Below are 22,045 nucleotides of genomic sequence, written 5' to 3' on the forward strand. Positions count from 1 at the left end.
AAATTATGTGATAGGCTACTGGTCGGTCAGAGAACACGCACATAACATGCACATTTACAATCATAAAGTGTAAATTTGTGTTGTCGCCAGTGCCGATCTTAACAAAAATATCACTCACAAATTAATATTTTTGGTTGCAAATGCGTTCATTTTAGGTACAGTCTGGAGCCCTGATATTGCAGTATAAATACCCTGTATTTGAAAAAATAATTCTTGATATGGATTATTTTCTCCTTGTAATAAAATAAAATAACTATAGGTAGAAATATGAATTATATAGGCTACACATTTGCATTGGAGTATTAAGAGTGATAGCGTAGTACATAAATTAGCCTTTGCATGGGAGTTTTAATCCTCTGGGGTCTGAGGTGTTTTCTGGCCCTGGAGGTGTTCTGACATGCTCTGACATTTGTGCTTATTTCTGTTTTCATGGCTAAAGTCTGTATTTAGCACAAACTGTGCTACAATAATATATCAGCAGCATGTATGTAAAAGTTTGTAGTTTTGAGATAATGACATTTATGCGTGGTTTGTGAAAATACAAAAAAAATTTGTCACTGAAATAAGGCCATGAAACCCATACTGATTATTTCTTCACAAGACTTTTGAAAATTGTATCACGTAGCCTAGAATATTTGTTCCAAAACTATGTGAAAATCACCCTGACTGCTCATTCAGATAAGACAATATATTGATTTAAAATTTGTAAGACGTGTTTTGTGTAAGAAAGCTTTATGTGGGAGGCGTGAACACATCATTAATATGTATGGTTTTCACACCTGAGAAAGACAAAGACCCTCCCCTAATGGCCCTATTAAGAGCTATCAGGCCCTGTCATTCTGAGCAACCTTGCACAAAGAATGAGGAGATTTAAAAAAGAATGGCTTTTTGATTGTTTGGATTTATTTACAACACAACATAATCCAAAGATACACAACAAATGACAAAAAAGCACACTATTGAAAACAGTGGTCCAAAGACAGAGCCCTTTCTGCCATTCCTAAAAACATTGTACATACCTTTCATTTCCAAGGAGTTTTTCACTTTACCATGTTCATGTACAGAGACTCATGTGAATGTTGAAGTCAGCAGGACTCAGTGGCATCTGGTCCCTGTATAAAAAAAAAAATAAAAAAAACTGTGAACATGCTGTTATCAAGAGAAACTATAGGGCTGTACGGTTAAAATGTTTTTTTTTTCTGGTTAAAATTGCTTTTTAAAATTCACAGAATACCCACACACGTTTCCAACAATAATGAACACCAGGTTTGTTGTGCCTTGTAGGCATAGGCTACGCGCAGTGCTACATAAAATAATAATAATAATAACAATAACCTATAGCAGCCTATAAATCTTTCAAACGGATCACTTCAGTAACAACTACTAGAAAAGAAAAAAAATTGATTATCATATGTTACTTCAAATGTTTCCATTCGTTATGATGAATAACGAAATTCAAACGCAGAGCGTGTTTGAATGAAACCATAATGTTTCATAATGAAACATTATGGTTACCATATTATACATACAGTGAGGAAAATAAGTATTTGAACACCCTGCTATTTTGCAAGTTCTCCCACTTAGAAATCATGGAGGGGTCTGAAATTGTCATCGTAGGTGCATGTCCACTATGAGAGACATAATCTAAAAAGAAATATTCCAGAAATCACAATGTATGATTTTTTTAACTATTTATTTGTATGATACAGCTGCAAATAAGTATTTGAACACCTGAGAAAATCAATGTTAATATTTGGTACAGTAGCCTTTGTTTGCAATTACAGAGGTCAAACGTTTCCTGTAGTTTTTCACCAGGTTTGCACACACTGCAGGAGGGATTTTGGCCCACTCCTCCACACAGATCTTCTCTAGATCAGTCAGGTTTCTGGGCTGTCGCTGAGAAACACGGAGTTTGAGCTCCCTCCAAAGATTCTCTATTGGGTTTAGGTCTGGAGACTGGCTAGGCCACACCAGAACCTTGATATGCTTCTTACAGAGCCACTCCTTGGTTATCCTGGCTGTGTGCTTCGGGTCATTGTCATGTTGGAAGACCCAGCCTCGACCCATCTTCAATGCTCTAACTGAGGGAAGGAGGTTGTTCCCCAAAATCTCGCAATACATGGCCCCGGTCATCCTCTCCTTAATACAGTGCAGTCGCCCTGTCCCATGTGCAGAAAAACACCCCCAAAGCATGATGCTACCACCCCCATGCTTCACAGTAGGGATGGTGTTCTTGGGATGGTACTCATCATTCTTCTTCCTCCAAACACGTTTAGTGGAATTATGACCAAAAAGTTCTATTTTGGTCTCATCTGACCACATGACTTTCTCCCATGACTCCTCTGGATCATCCAAATGGTCATTGGCAAACTTAAGACGGGCCTTGACATGTGCTGGTTTAAGCAGGGGAACCTTCCGTGCCATGCATGATTTCAAACCATGACGTCTTAGTGTATTACCAACAGTAACCTTGGAAACGGTGGTCCCAGCTCTTTTCAGGTCATTGACCAGCTCCTCCCGTGTAGTTCTGGGCTGATTTCTCACCTTTCTTAGGATCATTGAGACCCCACGAGGTGAGATCTTGCATGGAGCCCCAGTCCGAGGGAGATTGACATGTTTAGCTTCTTCCATTTTCTAATGATTGCTCCAACAGTGGACCTTTTTTCACCAAGCTGCTTGGTAATTTCCCCGTAGCCCTTTCCAGCCTTGTGGAGGTGTACAATTTTGTCTCTAGTGTCTTTGGACAGCTCTTTGGTCTTGGCCATGTTAGTAGTTGGATTCTTACTGATTGTATGGGGTGGACAGGTGTCTTTATGCAGCTAACGACCTCAAACAGGTGCATCTAATTTAGGATAATAAATGGAGTGGAGGTGGACATTTTAAAGGCAGACTAACAGGTCTTTGAGGGTCAGAATTCTAGCTGATAGACAGGTGTTCAAATACTTATTTGCAGCTGTATCATACAAATAAATAGTTAAAAAATCATATATTGTGATTTCTGGATTTTTTTTTTTAGATTATGTCTCTCACAGTGGACATGCACCTACGATGACAATTTCAGACCCCTCCATGATTTACAAGTGGGAGAACTTGCAAAATAGCAGGGTGTTCAAATACTTATTTTCCTCACTGTATATAGCCCTTGTGTTTCTCTTGTGCTTTGCTAGTCGTTGTTTTATGGTGGATCGTGTTCATGTTTTGGGTCAGATGTTCATGTCTATTCATGAGGAATTTTGTTATTAAAAACAATGCATGATCCTAATTGGACACTGAAATATTACATTGCCATTGCATTAAAACAAAGCGGTTCAGCTTTTACAGTGGGTGCCATGGGGGAGGCTACCACACCAGTGTCCCCAGTCATAATAGCCACCAGAGTCTCGTCACGTCGCTACGCCAGAGTCTTCAGCCACCATGGACGCCACGGCAGAATTCACGGTCGTCATGAACGTCACTCATGAAGTCATTAAGGTGGTCCCTACGCGAGTGAGACTGGCATCCAGCTTGGAGGACAAACCGCTGACTTTGGTGCGTGCAGCCGGCATCCCTAGACTAGCTCAGCTCTCTCAAGCCTACCGGTCTCAGCACTGTCTGCCCCAGAGGTTGTTCCCATTTCTTCTGTACTTCCTGTGATGGAGGCAGCCATTTTCTGTGTTTATGCTGCACACACCTCACCTGTTTCTTCTGAGGAGGCAGCGACATTCTCCTCTGAACTCTCGGTTTCTCCTGACGCCTCGGTTATGGCCACAGAGGGTGTTTCTGAACTTTCTGTTTCCCCTGACGGCTCTATTACGGCCACTGAGACCGTTTTTTAACTTTCCGTGTCCCTGATGGCTCTGCTATGAGTTGTCACCAGTCCTGCCTGCACGACCAGGGGTTTCTTTAGTCCTATTTGCTCCGCTGTGGTGGACTTCAGCACCGCCACCATGGCCAGCACTGCCTGCTCCACCTTGGTCATCAACTTTCCCCTGGCCACCTGCTCAGCCTGCTCCACCCAGGCCACCTGTTCTACCGTCTGGAAGCCGCTCTCAGAACATATTTCTTCATGTTTTGTTTGGGCTTTTGTTGCATTTCCTGTCCTAGCGCCATGTTTGTAGTTCATTGTAATTTTCCTGTTGATTACAAGTGTTTTTCCCAAATCACGGAAGTGACCGCGACGCTCTAACTTTAATAATGTTCGACCAAGGGAAAAAAAGCTTCTGGGGGGGTGTTTGGCTCGGTCATGGATTACTCCGAACCATCCCTTTAATAGTGTTAGTCTAATGTTATTTTGCGACTTTTCACTTAAAGGTAGGGTAGGTAGGATTTTTATAAAAAACTTTTTTTCAGATTTGTTTAAACTGTCTTTATATACCAATACATAATTAAAATGTAAGTGCTCTGAAAAAGAGAGTTTAAAAATCGAGTGACTGTAGACCTTTTAATCTGCAATAAACACAGCTCATTATTTCCATCCGGGACGAAACAATTGATTGGTTTGGGCGACTGTCACTCACTCTCGCAACCATGGCTACCACCACTGTTGCTAGATCTGCCCATATGCGCGCGCACCCGTTTGATTTGAGGGGAGTGCAAGAGAGGCGCGGAACCTACAAAGAGTAAAATTATGGCAGAGAGAAAGAGCATTCAAAATTCAAAGCACCTGCATATGCAGTCAGCGAAGGCAAACAAGGCAAAAACTACTTCCTCGGACCCTGGTTGCCCGCACTCTTGAACGACCTCCTCTGCTTCGCCCTCAACCCCGGAACTGTCCTCGAACCGACGATGCGGTACTTGTCTCTGGAGTGTAACGTTAGTCCTCATCAGAGTCAACAATGTTTTCATCATGTAAACTCTTACATGCAAAACACCGTATATGTTATGACTCTTACACGAAATTCACCTTCATCACAGTTTAACTGATGGTAATGGAAAAACGTGTATCAATGCAACCTGTTTTTAGCTTTGCCTTATGAATATAGCTCGTTACCTATAGCCTAAATATAGCTCGTTACCGAATCAAACAAAATATATTTTAAACTTTACCAGTATCGATATGCTAGCTTGATAGTGAGTACTAAAAGCCATCTTATTTGTTTATATTTCTAGTGATAAAGTTAGGTATTTTATTACATGTGATTCTGACATGATGTCACTGCATGCACTGCGCTCCTTCCTCTCCACTCGTCTCAGGTAAATAAATGCGTCTTCCTGAGCCTGAGCATTTGGCGTCGCGCGTTCATGTGTTTTGGGGGCGTGGCTTTGGAAGGAGCCCAGAAGGGAGGGGGTGGAGTGAATGGAAATAATTAGCTGTGTTTACAACAGTCGTGAGAGGTCTACAGACACTCGATTTTTATACTCTTTTTTTTCAGAGTACTTATATTTCAATTATGTATTGGTATATAAAGACAGTTTAAACAAATTTGGAATGTTTTTTTTTTCAGAAAAATCCTACCTACCCTACCTTTAATGAGCTGGCAAAGTTAGTTTCAGGATAAATGTCCAAATGTATCTTAAGTTATAAATATTGTAATGCATTTAAAAGTTTTACATAAAATGGTTAATCCATGAAAGTGCTCAATTCAAGCGTCTCAATTGGTTCTGTAGGGTTTTAGAATGTTTGAGCAGCATGTTATGATTGTCAACAATCTGGCATTGTCTAAACATGAACTGTTGAGGAACGCGTCCCTGCCAACTCTATAGAAACGAATGTGAGTGGAGAAGGTAATACAGAGCTCTTTTATTCGCGAATCGTGATCAACCTAGTCTTCAATGCAAGGTGAACTCAAGGCATTCAGTTCCTTTTCAGTCCATTCAGTCCCTGCCAACTCTATAGAAACGAATGTGAGTGGAGAAGGTAATACAGAGCTCTTTTATTCGCGAATCGCGATCAACCTAGTCTTCAATGCAAGGTGAACTCAAGGCATTCAGTTCCTTTTAAGGAACAAAGGCTAAATAATTTGTTACAGTTGGTTTTTGTAATTGGTGTGGATGACACGCAGTGGCATACAGCATTATATACAATATAATATGAAGTGTTTCTTCCCTGAAACATTTAAATTTCGTTACCTACACAAGACAGGTGTAGACAATATAGACAGGTGTCCCACCCCCTCCAATCCAAATCAAGTTTGACATATCGGCTGTGAGGTTATTATTATTATTTATTTATGAATATGCACATGTAGTACAATATAACAGAAAAACAACCAACAATAGAAAAAAAAGGACGTCAAAGTTTCAATCAAGCAAGATTAAGCAAAGTTAGCAGGGGTCTCACAGAGGCACAGCATGCAGCGTAGGTTTCGTTCTGTGTGAAAACATGACAATGCAGAATGCTGAGAGAAATTATTTGAAAGAATGTATGAATTAATTAATTATTTGAATGCATCTCTAAGGGGGAAACCAACTGTCTTTAGAAAAGTTTCGATGGAATTTGCTTTTCATCTTCCCTCTGTGTAATGCCTAATAAAGAAGTGTTTATAAGCACATTCTTTTTATAAAAATGATTTTAAGGCTGAAATATGTGAGGTTTATTTTTTTTATAAAAATCTTTTTTTAATTTTAACTTGTACATGTTAGATAACATGTTAGATAACATGTCGCTTTGGACAAAAGTGTCTGCTAAATGACTAAATGTAATTGTTGCAAGACACTCTTTTAAAATCTGGCCATCATTTTTAAATTATTTCATTGAGTAGTATTAGTACTTTTTGAACATTTCAAGCACATTTGAACGAGTGTGTGATAACCGTGATCATTTTGGTCACTATAATCATGAAATGAAATTCATACCATTTCATCTCTAGTTATGATGCACTATAAAATCAACTATAGTTATTTGTTTTAACAATATAATATGCAAAGTACTATTAATCTCTGATTCTGTTCTTTTCTTTGACATTAAAGGGGACATATATAGGCCTACAAAAACTATTTTAGGTCTAAAACAGTTTGTATAGTTGTCAATATGAGAGTTATGAGACATTATTTAAAGGTGCTCTAAGTGATGTTGGGTGACGTCACTTCTTGTTGACGTTTAAAGTATTGTCAAACAAAATGGAGGCTAGTTAGACCCTCCCTCCTCCTCATCCACGCACTAACCCCCCAAACCCCACCCCCAAATCATTCTTGTCGGTTATTGGCTGGAACAGTTTGTTATGTTTGGTGGTGCGGGTTAGCCCAGTTTGTTTTTCTTGCCGTTTGTAGAGCCTGGGGTGTCTACAGAGACTGCGTTTTTTTACAGTGTGTTCAGGGGACAGGCAGCTAGCGGATGGTGAGGAGATGTTTGCTGTATGTGACAAAAAATGTTTTGGCCTAAAAAACGCATGACATCGCTTAGAGCACCTTTAAGAGATTGAAGTCTTGAATAACATGAGTAGCTCTCGGCCACTTTTATTTTTAAAAAGTAGCTCTCAAATGAAAAAAGGTTGGAGACTACTGATCTAGTTAGTATTTTTTTTGGTCATTTTAGTCTTTTTAAAACTATAATAAACATATTCAGCCAACACCTATTTGTTCAATGTACAGATCTGTTTTGAAATGTGTTGTTTTTCTTCAGTTGCTATGGTTATCACCGTCCGTCATCTCAATTTCACATTCACATTAACAAAACAATAATTTAGCAGATTAAATACAAGCTTCTTCAGGCCATTGTGACTTTCTGGTGTGATCGGCTGACTAAAAATTTACCTTCAACAGATACATTGAGCACCTTCAGAAGTTTTTTCATCTGTGGAACAGCCCAACAAGGGCAAGTTATTCCAGTAGAGCCTCTATTTATTAATTCAAACGCTTGACTATAATAATCTACTGTTTCCTATTTCTAAGTCCTATTTCTAATCAAGAACAGTAAAACAAACTTTTGTTTGCTGTCAAACAAATATTTACAATGTTGTTGAAATAATAAACGCCTACTACTAATAAAAATGACAGACAATGAATAACAAAGCTCCGAAAAGTGTTTTAAATGTACGTTTCAAATGTTATTTTATTTATGACAAATATTAAACGAGGCTACATTTTGTGACCAAACCATCATGTTGGTTTGAGAAGCCTGAACCTTGAGCTAGGACTCGAACTCGGATCGCCTGAAGCACAGCTGCAAGGCTATTGTCTAACCCTCTGAGGTCGGCAAACGCGCAGGCGCGTTTTGCTGGATTTTCTTCACATTGTAGCACAATAATATTAAATTACTCCGTCATTTGTAGTCACACAGAAAAAAGAAATATGAAAAAGGAATCTGTGAGATGTCTACTTTTATGTGTCCACTTACAATCAAATCAAAACATTGTGCTTTTGTAAAATAAAGAAAAAAAAAACAGGGTGTGCTTTCTGCCTCTCCGTTGCGGTGAACTTTTTTTTTCTTGAGCATGTCTATAAACTGAAACAAAACTCAGTGCTCAAGCTTTTCTTTGACTGTTAGCATTTTTAAGACATTTTTAAGCATTACACTGACACACTTTATTTCTTGACTGTTTAATGAGAGTTTTTGGATGACTTTGCTGCGTTTCTCAGTCCTGGATGGAACACTTGTTTTAACCGTATTTGTGTGACGTGTGACTGGGTTGTTTTTAATACCACAGCGGTGGTAATAGGCATTTTGGTTGACTACCTTCTGTACATGAACTCATAGCTACACCATCAGTAAACTGAGAGCTAAGCCAGAATTTTTTTCTCTTTCTGTCTCCAGATCTGCACTCCAGTCCAGCGAACGTTCCCTCTGTTCCTGGAATGGGGATGAATTCAAGTCAACCACAGAGCTCATCAAACTGAGGGATTCTGGCTGCAGGTTCATGGCCAAACAAGAAGGTGCCTATCAGCATTAATCATTGCATTCCAGTAACCGAGTTTTCATTCATTACACATTATACATGATGCTGTCATGCTTTTGTCTCAGTGGAACACAATATGCGAATTACAATGGATAACGATATAGGGGAGGGTTCTTCAACTCTAATCCTGTAGGGCCAGAGTTTGACTCTAACCCTAACACACTGAAACAAGCTAAGGCCAGGGCTTAATTTTCAGTGGCCTGATCAGGCCAGTACTGGGCATCACAAAAATGTATAATTTGCAGATGTTTTTAACTTAAGTCTTGCCAATTTAAACATTTAATCAATTTTAAAACATTCAAGCGCGAGAACATGTGAAAGAGAACTTCATTCGGTACTTGTGTGTTCTCTGAGGGATAGTTTTGCGCTTCTCAGACAGTGAGCGATTACCTTTTACGTGGCTTATTGTGCTTAAATGATCAAATACACACAAAAGGAGATACTGAGACTGGGGAGTGGGGATGGTATTCCAGTTCAAACTGGTTAGATTTTTGTTTTTAAGCAAATGAAAAGGATTTCTATCATTCAATTACTCAATAGCCTAGAAAAGCGAAAATAAAATAAAAAATATAGCTGCAAGCAGCGATATGGGGCCAAGCCCCGAAGGCATCGCAAGCACAGCAAATACATCAAGCAAAAAGTACAGCAAAATGTACTGTAAGCACAGCAGCTAAGTAAGCACAACAGCACAGCAAGCATTTAAGCACATATGAGAACAAACACAGTGAGAGTCGACTTCAGAAAGTTATTTCTCGGGAGCGGTAGCAAATGTCAAAAATCTGTTCAGCAATTTCTGTGTGGCTCGGTCCAAAGATCATCTGAGCCAATTTTCGTAAGAATTGGGCAAAATTTGAATAAGTAGTGAAAAAACTAAATACTGTACTTTTCAAAATGGCCTCTATTGTAATGAGCAGAGTCTTGTAAGTGATCAGCATGAAGAGAGGAATCAGGTGTACTAAGTTTCATTTTTCTAGATCAAATGATTTAAAAGTTAGGTGTTCAGTGTTTTAATCCCCCAACGGCGCCTTCCAGGCAGCGAGGGGATGGGTAGGTTTAAGGTTGAGGGTAGGGTTAGCTGCCTCTAAGGAGCCATTGGGGGCTTAAAACACCATCGAGCTTAAAAGTTATAACCATTAGAAAAGTTAATTTTTGAACTGGTGGTGGCACTATAGAGTTGGTCCTAGAGACCCATAAGTTGGTCAAATTACTTTTAATTAGCATCACTTCAAGTGTGCCAAATTTCATCATTTACTCATATTCCATTGATAGGGCTGCCATAGACACCCCATACGGAATAATAATAATAATATTGTTGATGATGATGAAGAAAACTAACAATTACAATAGGGGCTCAAATCCCTGAAGCGGCAGCAACGGCAGTGCAGAGCCCGAAGAACAGAAACAGCAGAAATTGAAAGACAACATTACACACAATTTTATAAAGTTCACCCAGACGGGATTCGAACCCGTGTGCAACTATAATTTGAACTGGGTCTAGTACCTGCAGTTTATCTCTTTGTGCCACTAGGCAGACGTCTGTTCATAGAGATGCACTGCATGTTATATTTCAAAAGTTCAATTACATCATTCTCAATTTTTTTTACAATTAACCAATTAGCATGCTAAGCTAACTAGCATAAAGACACAAACACAGGCAAGGTCAACTTCAGAGACAAATTTATCAGGAACGGTAGTGAATATCAAAAATCCGTTCAGTAATTTCTGTGCAGCTCAGTCCAAAGATTATCTGATCCAATTTTGGACAAAATTGGGCAACATTTATAGGAGGAGTAGCGAAAAAGCTTTTTCATTTGCTTCAATATGGCAGACAGTCACATGTTTGGGAAATGACAAATGAGATATCATTGGAATTGGCATATACCAAGGAACATAATGTCATAAATACAATTTTTAACTTTGTTTTCAAAAGTTATAACCGTTTTTGCGAAAAAACTTATATCTCTGGAACACTAGGTGGCGCTGTTGAATCTTCTCATGTACCTTCAGGACACGATGTCGATCATGCATACCAAATTTTGTGAAGATATGTCAAATAGTTTAAAAGATATTGCAATTTATAACAATTCAAAATGACGGACACGTGGTACATCCAACCCTGTCATTCAGCATGACACAAGGAATCCATGGATACCACATTTATCATTTTCTGACAAACTGTTCAAAAGTTACTGGCTTTCTGCGCAAACTTCAAAAACGCAAACCCGTGAGTACGCTGATGGTGTGCACATGCGTATTACGAGTTCAGTCTATAGGTATGCGTGTTTGAATATGTGCGCAGGCGTGTAGCCCTTCCCTACAAACCAACCCTCAACAAACTACTTGTCTGGCCTTAAAATTTAGAATACAGAATTTCTACCGCTTCCGCGTAGCCACGCGAACCGGAATCATCCCGACAATGCTTTATCTGTACAGAGGTAAAGAGAAGGGAAGGAGGCCTTCACAGGGGAGAGACTAGTTGGCACTTCAGGACTGTCTTGTCATCGCGTCCAGGCGCAGGTCCTTCATCAGATCTGGATATGCCCTGGATCCGGCGGACTGCGGTAAACCTCGGGATAAACAGAGAGACTAATATTAGCGTAGACGCCGTTCTTATTATGATGTAACGAGTACATCAGGATTTATGGGAAGTGTTCCCGGTTCCGGCTGAGCTAATCTATGCAGCCTAACATTGAATTATAGAAGTCTATAATGTGTTCTGTGTATGCTAGGTCAAAGAGATGTGTTTTTAGTCTAGCTTTGAACTGACAGGATGTGTCTGCTTCCCGGACAATGTTAGGAAGACTGTTCCAAAGTTTTGGTGCTAAATAGGAAAAGGATCTACAGCCAGCAGTCGATTTTGATATTCTAGGTATTATCAACTGGCTGGAATTTTGAGATCGCAATAGACGTGAAGGACTATAATGCTTTAAGAGCTCACTCATGTACTGCGGCGCTAAACCATTTAGTGCTTTGTAAGTAATCAGCAATATTTTAAAATTTATATGATGTTTAATAGGGAGCCAATGCAGTGTTGACAGAACTGGGCTAATATGGTCATACTTCCTGGTTCTGGTAAGAACTCGAGCTGCTGTGTTTTGGACCAGCTGTAGTTTGTTTATTAAGCGTGCAGGGCAACCACCCATAAAATCATTACAATAATCTAGCCTTGAGGTCATGAACGCATGAACTAATTGTTCCGCATTTGTCAATGAGAGCATATGACGTATTTTAGATATATTTTTAGGATGAAAAAATTTGGTTTTATAGATACTAGACACGTGACTTTCAAATGAAAGATTGGTATCAAAGACCACACCCAGGTTCCTAACTGACGACGAAGACTTGACAGAGCAGCCATCAAGTGTTAGACAGTATTCTAGGTTATTACGTGAGGAAGTTTTTTTGTCCAATAATTAGAATCTCTGTTTTTTCAGAATTAAGTAGTAGGAAATTACTAGTCATCCAATTTTTTATATCAGCTATGCATTCCGTTAATTTTGTGAATTGGTAAGTTTCGTCAGGGCGTGAAGAAATATAGAGCTGAGTATCATCAGCATAAGTGAAAACTAATGCCATGCTTCCTAATGATATCTCCCAAGGGTAGTATGTACAGAGTGAAAAGCAACGGTCCTAGTACTGAGCCTTGTGGTACGCCATACTGAACTTGTGATCGATGAGACATCTCTTCATTTACTGCTACAAACTGATAACGGTCAGATAAGTATGATTTAAACCATGCTAATGCAATTCCACTAATGCCAACCTAATTTTCGAGTCTGTTTAAAATAATGTTGTGGTCAATAGTATCAAATGCAGCACTAAGATCGAGTAACACTAATAGAGAGATACAACCACGATCGGATGATAAGAGCAAATCATTTGTGACTCTGATGAGAGCAGTCTCAGTACTATGGTACGGTCTAAATACTGACTGAAAATCCTCGCAGATATCATTTCTTTCTAAAAAGGAGCATAGTTGTTGAGGATACTGCGTTTTCTAGTATCTTTGACAGAAAAGGTAGATTCAAGATCGGCCTGTAATTGACGATCAAGTTGCGTTTTTTTAACAAGCGGTTTAATCATAGCAAGCTTAAAAGTTTTTGGTATGTATCCTAATGACAAAGATGAATTAATGATATTAAGAAGAGGATCTATGACCTCTGGAAGCATCTCTTTCAGTAGCTTAGGTATAGGGTCTAACATACATGTTGTCGATTTAGATGATTTAACGAGTTTAGCGAATTCTTCCTCTTCTATAGCAATGAATGAATCGAATTTTTCCTTAGGGAGGCTACAATGCACTGCCTGATGCGATACTGTAGTAGACGGTTGCATGAGAGAGTTAAAAGTTTCTGTCGCAATATCGAGTTCTTCTAAGCTATCTGGGATGCTGAGATGATGAAACTGATCAGGAAGATTATTAATAAAGCAATCTTTAGTGGCAGAAGTGATAGGTCTAACATATTTGTAACACGGAGTCGGCTTTGCAGCCTTGGCTAAATGAAGTTTACACAAGACTAGATAATGATCTGAGATGTCTTCGCTCTGCTGCAGAATTTCAACGGCATCAACATTGATTCCGTGTGATAATATTAGATCTAGAGTATGATTACGACAATGAGTAGGTCCTGACACGTTTTGTCTAACTCCAATAGAGTTAAGAATGTCTTTAAATGCCAATCCCAATGCATCTTTTTTTCGTTATCCACATGTATATTAAAATTACCAACAATTAGGACTTTATCTGCAGCCAGCAGTTAACTCTGATAGAAAGTCAGCAAATTATTTGATAAAGTCTGTATGGTGCCCTGGTGGCCTGTATACAGTAACAGTCACATTCTATATGATGATATCTAGGTGAAAGAGGCTCTATGTGATGGGATTTATCTGACCTTGTTGATGTGAGACAGCTAGCTGACCGTCGGTTTAGCCAGTCTGTCTACTTCCTGACCTGAGCCCCAAGTCATGTTTGAACTCTAATACTATGTGCCATATTACTAGAGAGAAGAGCAGCACCATCCCAGGAGGGATGAATACCATCTCTTTTTAAAGCCACACCGTGTAACTTTTCAACCTTCATAATATATTTCCAAGACCCTTGTGATGGTACATCGACTTACAATAGGTTGAATGACACGTCTGCCATAGCCTGACGGGATCTGTATCGCTTTTACTGGCACTATGTAACTTTGGGGTTCGGGTAGTAACCAGAGCACAAAAAGAACTACAAAATTCGACTGCTTTACGGCATACGTCACTTCCCCCACCACTTCCTCAAATTCGGACGTGAGCGTTTATATACTGTCTATGGACGTGAGATGCCAACCAGCGTTTGTTTTCGGCTTTCGTGCGTATGTTTTTGTCATGGGGGCTGTTGTGTTTAGACCTGGCCACTTCATGCGTTTTCTCAGATCGGATAGCTATCTGATCGTGAAAAGACCAGGTGTAAATGTCCTCCGAAACGCATTCAAGACGGATTTGAATCCGATCGCTCAAACCACTTCAGGAGGTGGTCTGAGACGCATTCCAGACGAAACTGAACAAGTGTAAATGCATCTGGTTGTTGAAACCACATATGTAAATTGTACTCCTCCCAAAAATGCTAAAAAATAAATAATAAAAAAACCGTGTGAGAGCGTGTTATAGGCTATATGTTATTGCCAGATATGACGACGCGCTGGAACACGCATCACCACAGATGAGAAGCTGAGCATCAATTCATCAAGCCAACGTGCAAACTATCGCAAATCAAAGTGAAAGTAAGTCGCAGATGCTTAACACACAATCATCATCATCATTAAAAGTAAAGAAACTAAATGATCTTACCAGGGCTGTTGCTGCTGCTCTCTCTTATTGCGGTCTTTGATTTTGAAATTTTAGCTGATGATCAATAAAATGCAGCTCATATCTGTTGCTTTCGGTGACGTGCACTCCATTAAATCTGCATATAGCGCGAGAATTGAAGATCGGATTTAAATCCGTTTCGCAAAAACACATTTGTGACCAGGTGTAAATAGAATCGTTTTGATAAATCTGATAGCAATCCGATCTGAGAAAACGCATGAAGTGGCCAGTAAATAAATCTCTTATTTGTAAACTTGTTTGCATTCTATGTTGTATGTTGTTGCGCTTGCTTGTAGTATGTCATTTTTTTTACAAGCTGTTCATTGATCCATTGCTGATAATTAGACCAGTGCCCGGTTGCATAAAGCACCTTAAGTGTAATTTTCCCTTAAGTTTGCCCTTATGTTTCCCTTAAACCTAAGGGTGTTGCAGAAAAAAACCCTTGAGTGTTACTTAAGGGTTTCTTTAAGTGAAACGTCATAAACACTTAGAATTTCCCTTAAATGCTGTTTTTTCACTTAAATAATCCCTTAAAAAGCGTTAAGTGTTGCATAAAACCCCTTAACGGTCATTTCCCTAAGTATAATTTAAGGTTTGGAAATCGTAACCTTAAGAGTAACGCGGACAAAAATAAGACAACATGGCTGAATTTATGGAACCAGCTGAAGATCATTATGTGCCAAGAATAATTTTTAAGGATAGGGAGAACCCTTTGGACCATCTTAGCGATGAAAAATTGTTGCAAGAATACCGATTTGATCGACGCGCAATATTTGCGCAATATATCGCTAACAAACTAGAGAGCGACCTTGACCATGTCACACATAGCAACCACTCTTTACTTGCGGTGTTACAACTGCTTATAGCACTGCATTTTTTTGCAACTGGGAGTTTTCAGTAGTGGGATATGTTTTACACGTGCATAAATCGGCTACCATTCAATAAATGTAGGCTACAATTAGTGTGTATCGGATTTTCAGGAGATATTCTCAATTCATTCAGTTAACGGACGCTCTGAGGTAAAGTGTTCAGACTGCAGACTTATAGCAACGATTATATTTAATTGTACAGTACAGTAGTCATAACATAACGTACAGACATTATCTTAATTCCATAATGTCCTTAAACATAACAATATTGCTGGCCATAAACTGAGAAAGTGCGCGTCCGGTGTGTGATACAGTTGTCCTAAACGCGACGCGGCGTGTTAGTGTTTTGCGTATCTATGGCAACAACAGACTTTTATAACGTGAATCCAGGATCGCTGTCGTGAAACACTTAAATGTTTCCCTTACCTAAGAGAACCGTTTAAGAGATTATATGCAACACCCTTAAGTTATTCTCTTAGGTAAGGGGAAATCGCCCCTTAAGTATCATACTTAAGGGAAAAACTTAAGGTGCTTTATGCAACCGGGCACAGTCCAATAATTTCCACATATGTCTAGCTAGCTTTCGATTATCAGAGCTGTTAACAGACAACAAACACTCGTTCTCTTACGTGTTTTTTGCGTTATGTTTTATTGCCTAGCTTGCCTCACGAACTAGTTTGCCAGCTGAACTCAGGTGTTGTGAGGTGTATTTATCACGTAGTCCTGAGGGATATCAGACGACGCTGTTGACGTTGATTCTTGCGATTATCATGAGAACAGTTTTCAATATCTCACATAAATATCAGGACATAAATAAGCCTAACGTAGAGGTTGTAAATAAATGAACACAATTTGCAAACTAGATAAATTGCAATAATCATGTCTTCGGAGACTGTGTGCCTGTTCCATGCCCGACGCAGGTACCGGTGTACAGGGTTGGGGGGTGGAGGGGTATTTACGACAGTGCAAGTATTCCACAGCGACTCTAGGGGTCGCTGTTTGACAAAAACACAATTTCTCCACAGTGTGCCTTTAACAGGTCAGGTCTGCCCCAAAAACTTTTCCAATTGTCCATGAATTCTATATTAATTTGCGGACACCACTTAGACAGCCAGCATTGATTGAGGACAATCTACTAAGTATCTCATCACTCCTGCGAACAGGAAGGGGGCCAGAGCAAATTACTGTGCCTGACATCGTACTTGCAAGTTCACACACCTCTTTAACATTAATTTTAGTGATCTCCGACTGGCGGAGTCGAACATCATTAGTGCTGACGTGAATAATAATCTTAGAGAATTTACGATTAGCATTAGCCAGCACTTTTAAATTTGCTTTGATGTCAGGCGCTCTGGCTCCTGGCAAACATGTGACTATGGTGGCTGGTCTCTATTTTCACGTTCCTTGTAATAGAATCGCCAATGACTAGGACACATTCAACAGGATTCTCAGTGGGTGTTTCACTGAGAGGGGAGAATCTATTTGAAGTTGTAATCCTTCTACCTCATCCTGCATTAAAAATGTAGGTGTTTTCTGGGATCAGAACCTCAAATTTGAAAAACAAATAAATGCGGTGATTAGTTCTTGTTTTTTCCAGCTACGTCTTCTCTCTAAGATCAAATCCTCTCTCTCTGAGAAAACCTTAGAGATTGCAATCCATGCGCTCATTACATCGCGTTTGGATTATTGCAACTCTCTTTACTATGGCATGTCCAAATACTCTATTGCTCGTCTCCAATTAGTACAAAATGCTGCTGCAAAGCTCCTCAAAAGAAAATGTATTGATAATGCATTTTATAATTGAGTTTACAATTTTTCTCTTCGTTTTTAAATCTTTAAATAATCTGGCACCGAGCTATTTGTCTGAGCTACTCTGTCCACACAATCCCACACGAAACCTGAGGTCTGGTGATAAGAGACTTTTGTCTGTACCCAGATCACGGTTAAAAAACTCCTGGGTTGCTTTTGCAGTGTGTTTTGGATCATTGTCCATCTGTACCGTGAAGCGCCGTCCAACCAACTTTGCTGCATTTGGCTTAATCTGGGCAGACAGTATATTCCTATACACTTCAGAATTCATCCAGCTGCCTCCGTCTTCTGTCACATCATCAATAAACACCAGTGATCCAGTGCCACTGGAAGCCATGCATGCCCATGCCATCACACTGCCTCCACCCTGTTTTACAGATGATGTTGTATTCTTTGGATCATGAGCTGTTCCAAGCCTTCTCCATACTTTTTTCTTCCCGTCATTTTGGTACGGTTGATCTTAGTTTCATCCGTCCAAAGAATGCTTTTCCAGAACTGGTCAGGCTTTTTTAGATGCTTTTTGGCAAAGTCTAATCTGGCCTTTCTATTCTTGATGCTTATGAATGGTTTGCACCTTGTGGTGAACCCTGTTGGAAAGTTTTCTTTCATCGACGCAAGACCAGGAGACATTGGGATAAGCAGAAGTGATTTATTGGGATCTTCGCTGTATGTCGTCTGTAGTGTTCTTCCAAGTCTGTAGTTTTCTTCCAAGTCTAACTAAGGGGACTTTACATGGTATTTTTATATACATTCCCAGGGGGAGGGATTACATAGAGGTGGAGACAAATCAAGACAAAGCATAGGCATGATTTGATTCAATCAAGTCAAAACCAGTTTGGCAGGTTATCCGGCTTGCTCAAGAGAGACAGAACTAATCAGCATAACACTATCATTCAAATGATCCAATCAGCCTGACGGTATCACCCATACCTTCACATGATCACAGAGACAAAAGCACAGCTGTACATTGAGCTTACTGGTCAGGAAATGCATAAAGACAAAAGGTGATGGTGAGAGTCTCAGGAATTGACTCATTTAGCGAACAGGACTGGCAGGAATCTCTTGATATATAATCACCATAACCGCTGCTAAACTTTCTCAGTCTATATTGGAATCTAAATTAAAACCTCAAATGCTAAAATCAGTATTCTTCACCGTGATGTTATGTAAGGAAGCATATCTGAAATAGATTCTTAAAATTTGTAACCCTTCAACCCTCTGTATTTGCTCTCGTGAAGTCTTCTCTTGATTGTAGACTTTGACAATGACACGCCTACCTCCTGGAGAGTGTCCTTCACTTGGCTGGATGTTGTGAATGGGTTTTTCTTTACCATGGAGAGGATCCTGCGATCATCTACCACTGTTGTCTTCCGTGGACGTCCAGGCCTTTTTATGTTGCTGAGCTCACCAGTGCATTCTTTTTTTTTCTCAGAATGTACCAAACTGTTGATTTGGCCACTCCTAATATTCCTGCTATCTCTCGGATGGATTTATTTTGTTTTTGAAGCCTAATGATGGTCTGTTTGACTTGCATGGAGTGCTCCTTTGAACGCATGATGTAGGTTCACAGCATAGACTGTAAAAAAATATGGACGTAGTGTCCGTGACGTCACCCGTAGGTTTCTGAAGAGCATTTTTGAAGCCTAAAGTGGGCGGAGCCGGCCGTCGCCATCTTGGCCTTGCGTCACTCCCGGATAACAGAAAATAGGCAAACAGGCGGGGCGTGAGTGGAGCTGAGGAGCCTGTGCCCGGTTGCATAAAGCACCTTAAGTGTAATTTGCCCTTAAGTTCGCCCTTATGTTTCCCTTAAACCTAAGGGTGTTGCAGAAAAAAACCCTTAAGTGTTACTTAAGGGTTTCTTTAAGTAAAACGTCATAAACACTTAGAATTTCCCTTAAATGCTGTTTTTTCACTTAAGTAATCCCTTAAAAAGCATTAAGTGTTGCATAAAACCCCTTAACGGTCATTTCCCTAAGTATAATTTAAGGTTTGGAAATCGTAACCTTAAGAGTAACGCGGACAAAAATAAGACGACATGGCTGAATTTATGGAACCAGCTGATGATCATTATGTGCCAAGAAGAATTTTTAGGGATAGAGAGAACCCTTTGGACCAGTGGTGTAGTCTACGTGATACGCATGTATACGCCGTATACCCACTAGAAAAGGCCAAGGATTTGCGTATACCCACTTAAAAAAAGCGTGAGGATACGTATCAACTTCGTTTTGTGTCAGAACTTTCACACTTTCATTCATAAATTCACCCCGTCTGTGTTTGCAGCGACGGATCGAATCGCGGAATCCAGTCACAAATGGAACTTGCTATATAAAGCAGAACGTCACGGAATTTGGCTATTTTTGAATGAATAAATCAAAGGTAGCTGCTGTACAATGAATCAAATCTCGATATGGACTAGTGTCTATGAATATTAAAGCTAAAAGAGACTGCAATTGTTCTACGCGTCTCTGGGAATGAGCGCTCAGTAGCACAGAAGCACGCGTGACTCACGCTCGTGGTGTTTTCAGCGTTTCACTGTATTGAGACATGATGTAAGCTACACATGTGCATTTCATCGCAGAGCTGCTATGAGAGTCACTTGATGAGAATTTTACCATTTCATTTGATAAAACTATCGTCATTCATTCGTTTCATATACACACAGAAACTGTTATGTCTTTACGACAACCTGTCAAAATAAAAGTTCTGTATAACTTGAAGAAATTATAACAGAAATATATTGCTATTGCACAGAGTATACTTCAGGCCTAATAATAATAATAATAATAATAATAGTTTATTAAAACACACAGAAACTCAAATGTCTACAACCCACCAAAATAAAAGTTCGGTCTAACTCAAATTAATTAGATAGAAATTGCACAGTAAAATGTATTTTAAAATAAATTTTTTTTCAAAAACACCATTTCTAAAAGTAAATTTGTATTTGTGCCTATAATGTTTTTTAAAAAAAATTGTTGAAAATTGTCAACTGATAAAACCTGTGCTTCAGGGACCATATTCATATAACATCTAAGGCTAAAGGTAGCTCTTAACTGACTGAGTTAGATGGTGATTAACACTAAACAGTAGAAAATCAGTCCAGTCTCCCCAGCTGTAAATGTCATTGGCTGTTAAAGTCTTGTTGCTTATAATAAATTGACATGTTGATAACACTTAGTATTTCATAATGCTCTCAATTGTCGATGCATACTGTATGCATTAGTGAGTGTGGTGGTGCTTCTGGGGTGATGCTCTGGGATGGGTGAGTATGCGGCGGGGGGGGGGGGGGGTTATATTAGAGTATACTCACTACAAAAAACTAGACTACACCACTGCTTTGGACCATCTTAGCAATGAAAAATTGTTGCAAGAATACCGATTTGATCGACGCGCAATATTTGACATCGTCACACATCGCATACCTTGACCATGTCACACATCGCAACCACTCTTTAACTGCGGTGTTACAACTGCTTATGGCACTGCGTTTTTTTGCAACTGGGAGTTTTCAGACGGTAGTGGGAGATGTTTTCCACGTGCATAAATCGGCTACCATTCAATAAATGTACAATTAGTGTGTATCGGATCTTCAGGTGATATTCTCAATTCATTCAGTTAACGGACACTCTGAGGTAAAGTGACTGCAGACTTAGCAACGATTATATTTAATTGTACAGTACAGTCATAACATAACGTACATACATTATCTTAATTCCATTATGTCCTTAAACATAACAATATTGCTGTCCATAAACTGAGAAAGTGCGCGTCTGGTGTGCGATACCTCGAGTTGTCCTAGACGCGACGCGGCATGTTAGTGTTTTGCGTATCTATGGCAACAACAGACTTTTATAACGTGAATCCAGGATCGCTGTCGTGAAACACTTAAATGTTTCCCTTACCTAAGAGAACCGTTTAAGAGATTATATGCAACACCCTTAAGTTATTCTCTTAGGTAAGGGGAAATCGCCCCTTAAGTATCATACTTAAGGGAAAAACTTAAGGTGCTTTATGCAACCGGGCACTGGCCATCTGAAATCACCTAGCTCGACGTGATCGAGTTAGCTGATGATGTAAAGCCAATTAAACGTTCCTATTTTTGCCCTTCGAAATATTATAATAGTTAAAAGACATGGCTACAAGTGAGACTGTGTATTACTTCGAGAGTGTTTGTGTATGACAGTGATTTATGTGCATACATGTCCGTCACTCTTTCATGGTCCGTCAGCGCGGCATCGCTCAAGTTCGTAGAGAGCTTATTCAGTCCATTTTAAATTCTGATGTTGGCCGTCTCTCAAATGGGTTATGGTTTAACCGTTAAACCATAGATATATTGCCTTTGAAGTGCAAATAAATGCGCTAGAAAATCCGCGCTCATTCATGTGCATTTATTGCACGGACGGAGAAAGCGCCGACGCCTGCATATGATTTCATCTGACGGTAACTTACATAAGCATATTATAATCCATCTGTTCCATGGGAGCAGAACGAACGAGCATTTATTGACGTTTTAAATTTGAAAACCCCAAAAAGCAACGAAATTGTCAGACATCCATTAGTGCATGTTCACAGAGGAAAACAACTGAAATACAGCGCTGGTTGTTCTCTCGAACGATAACGACGGAATCCAAAGACGTGGGCTTTGTAACGTTACCCAAGTATTAAATTGTATGAAATAATAATCCCGAAAAAAAGCACAAACACTGCAGA

The 22,045-nt window shown here is 39.5% G+C and overlaps 1 protein-coding gene across 6 annotated transcripts in view; it reads left to right on the forward strand.

Annotated features, from left to right (window-relative positions):
* The window catches only part of LOC311092864 (centrosomal protein of 95 kDa-like), a 198,381-nt gene that overhangs the window by 36,668 nt on the left and 139,668 nt on the right, over window positions 1-22,045 (forward strand). For all 6 annotated transcript variants that reach the window (XM_084129859.1, XM_084129861.1, XM_084129860.1 and 3 more), the window contains one exon: window positions 8,672-8,790. In XM_084129859.1, the coding sequence (XP_083985985.1) occupies window positions 8,672-8,790 (119 nt within the window). The remainder of the gene's footprint in view (window positions 1-8,671; window positions 8,791-22,045) is intronic.

Source organism: Abramis brama (genome assembly GCF_963993115.1).
Source record: "Abramis brama genome assembly, chromosome: 11".
Taxonomy (NCBI): Eukaryota; Metazoa; Chordata; class Actinopteri; order Cypriniformes; family Leuciscidae; genus Abramis; species Abramis brama.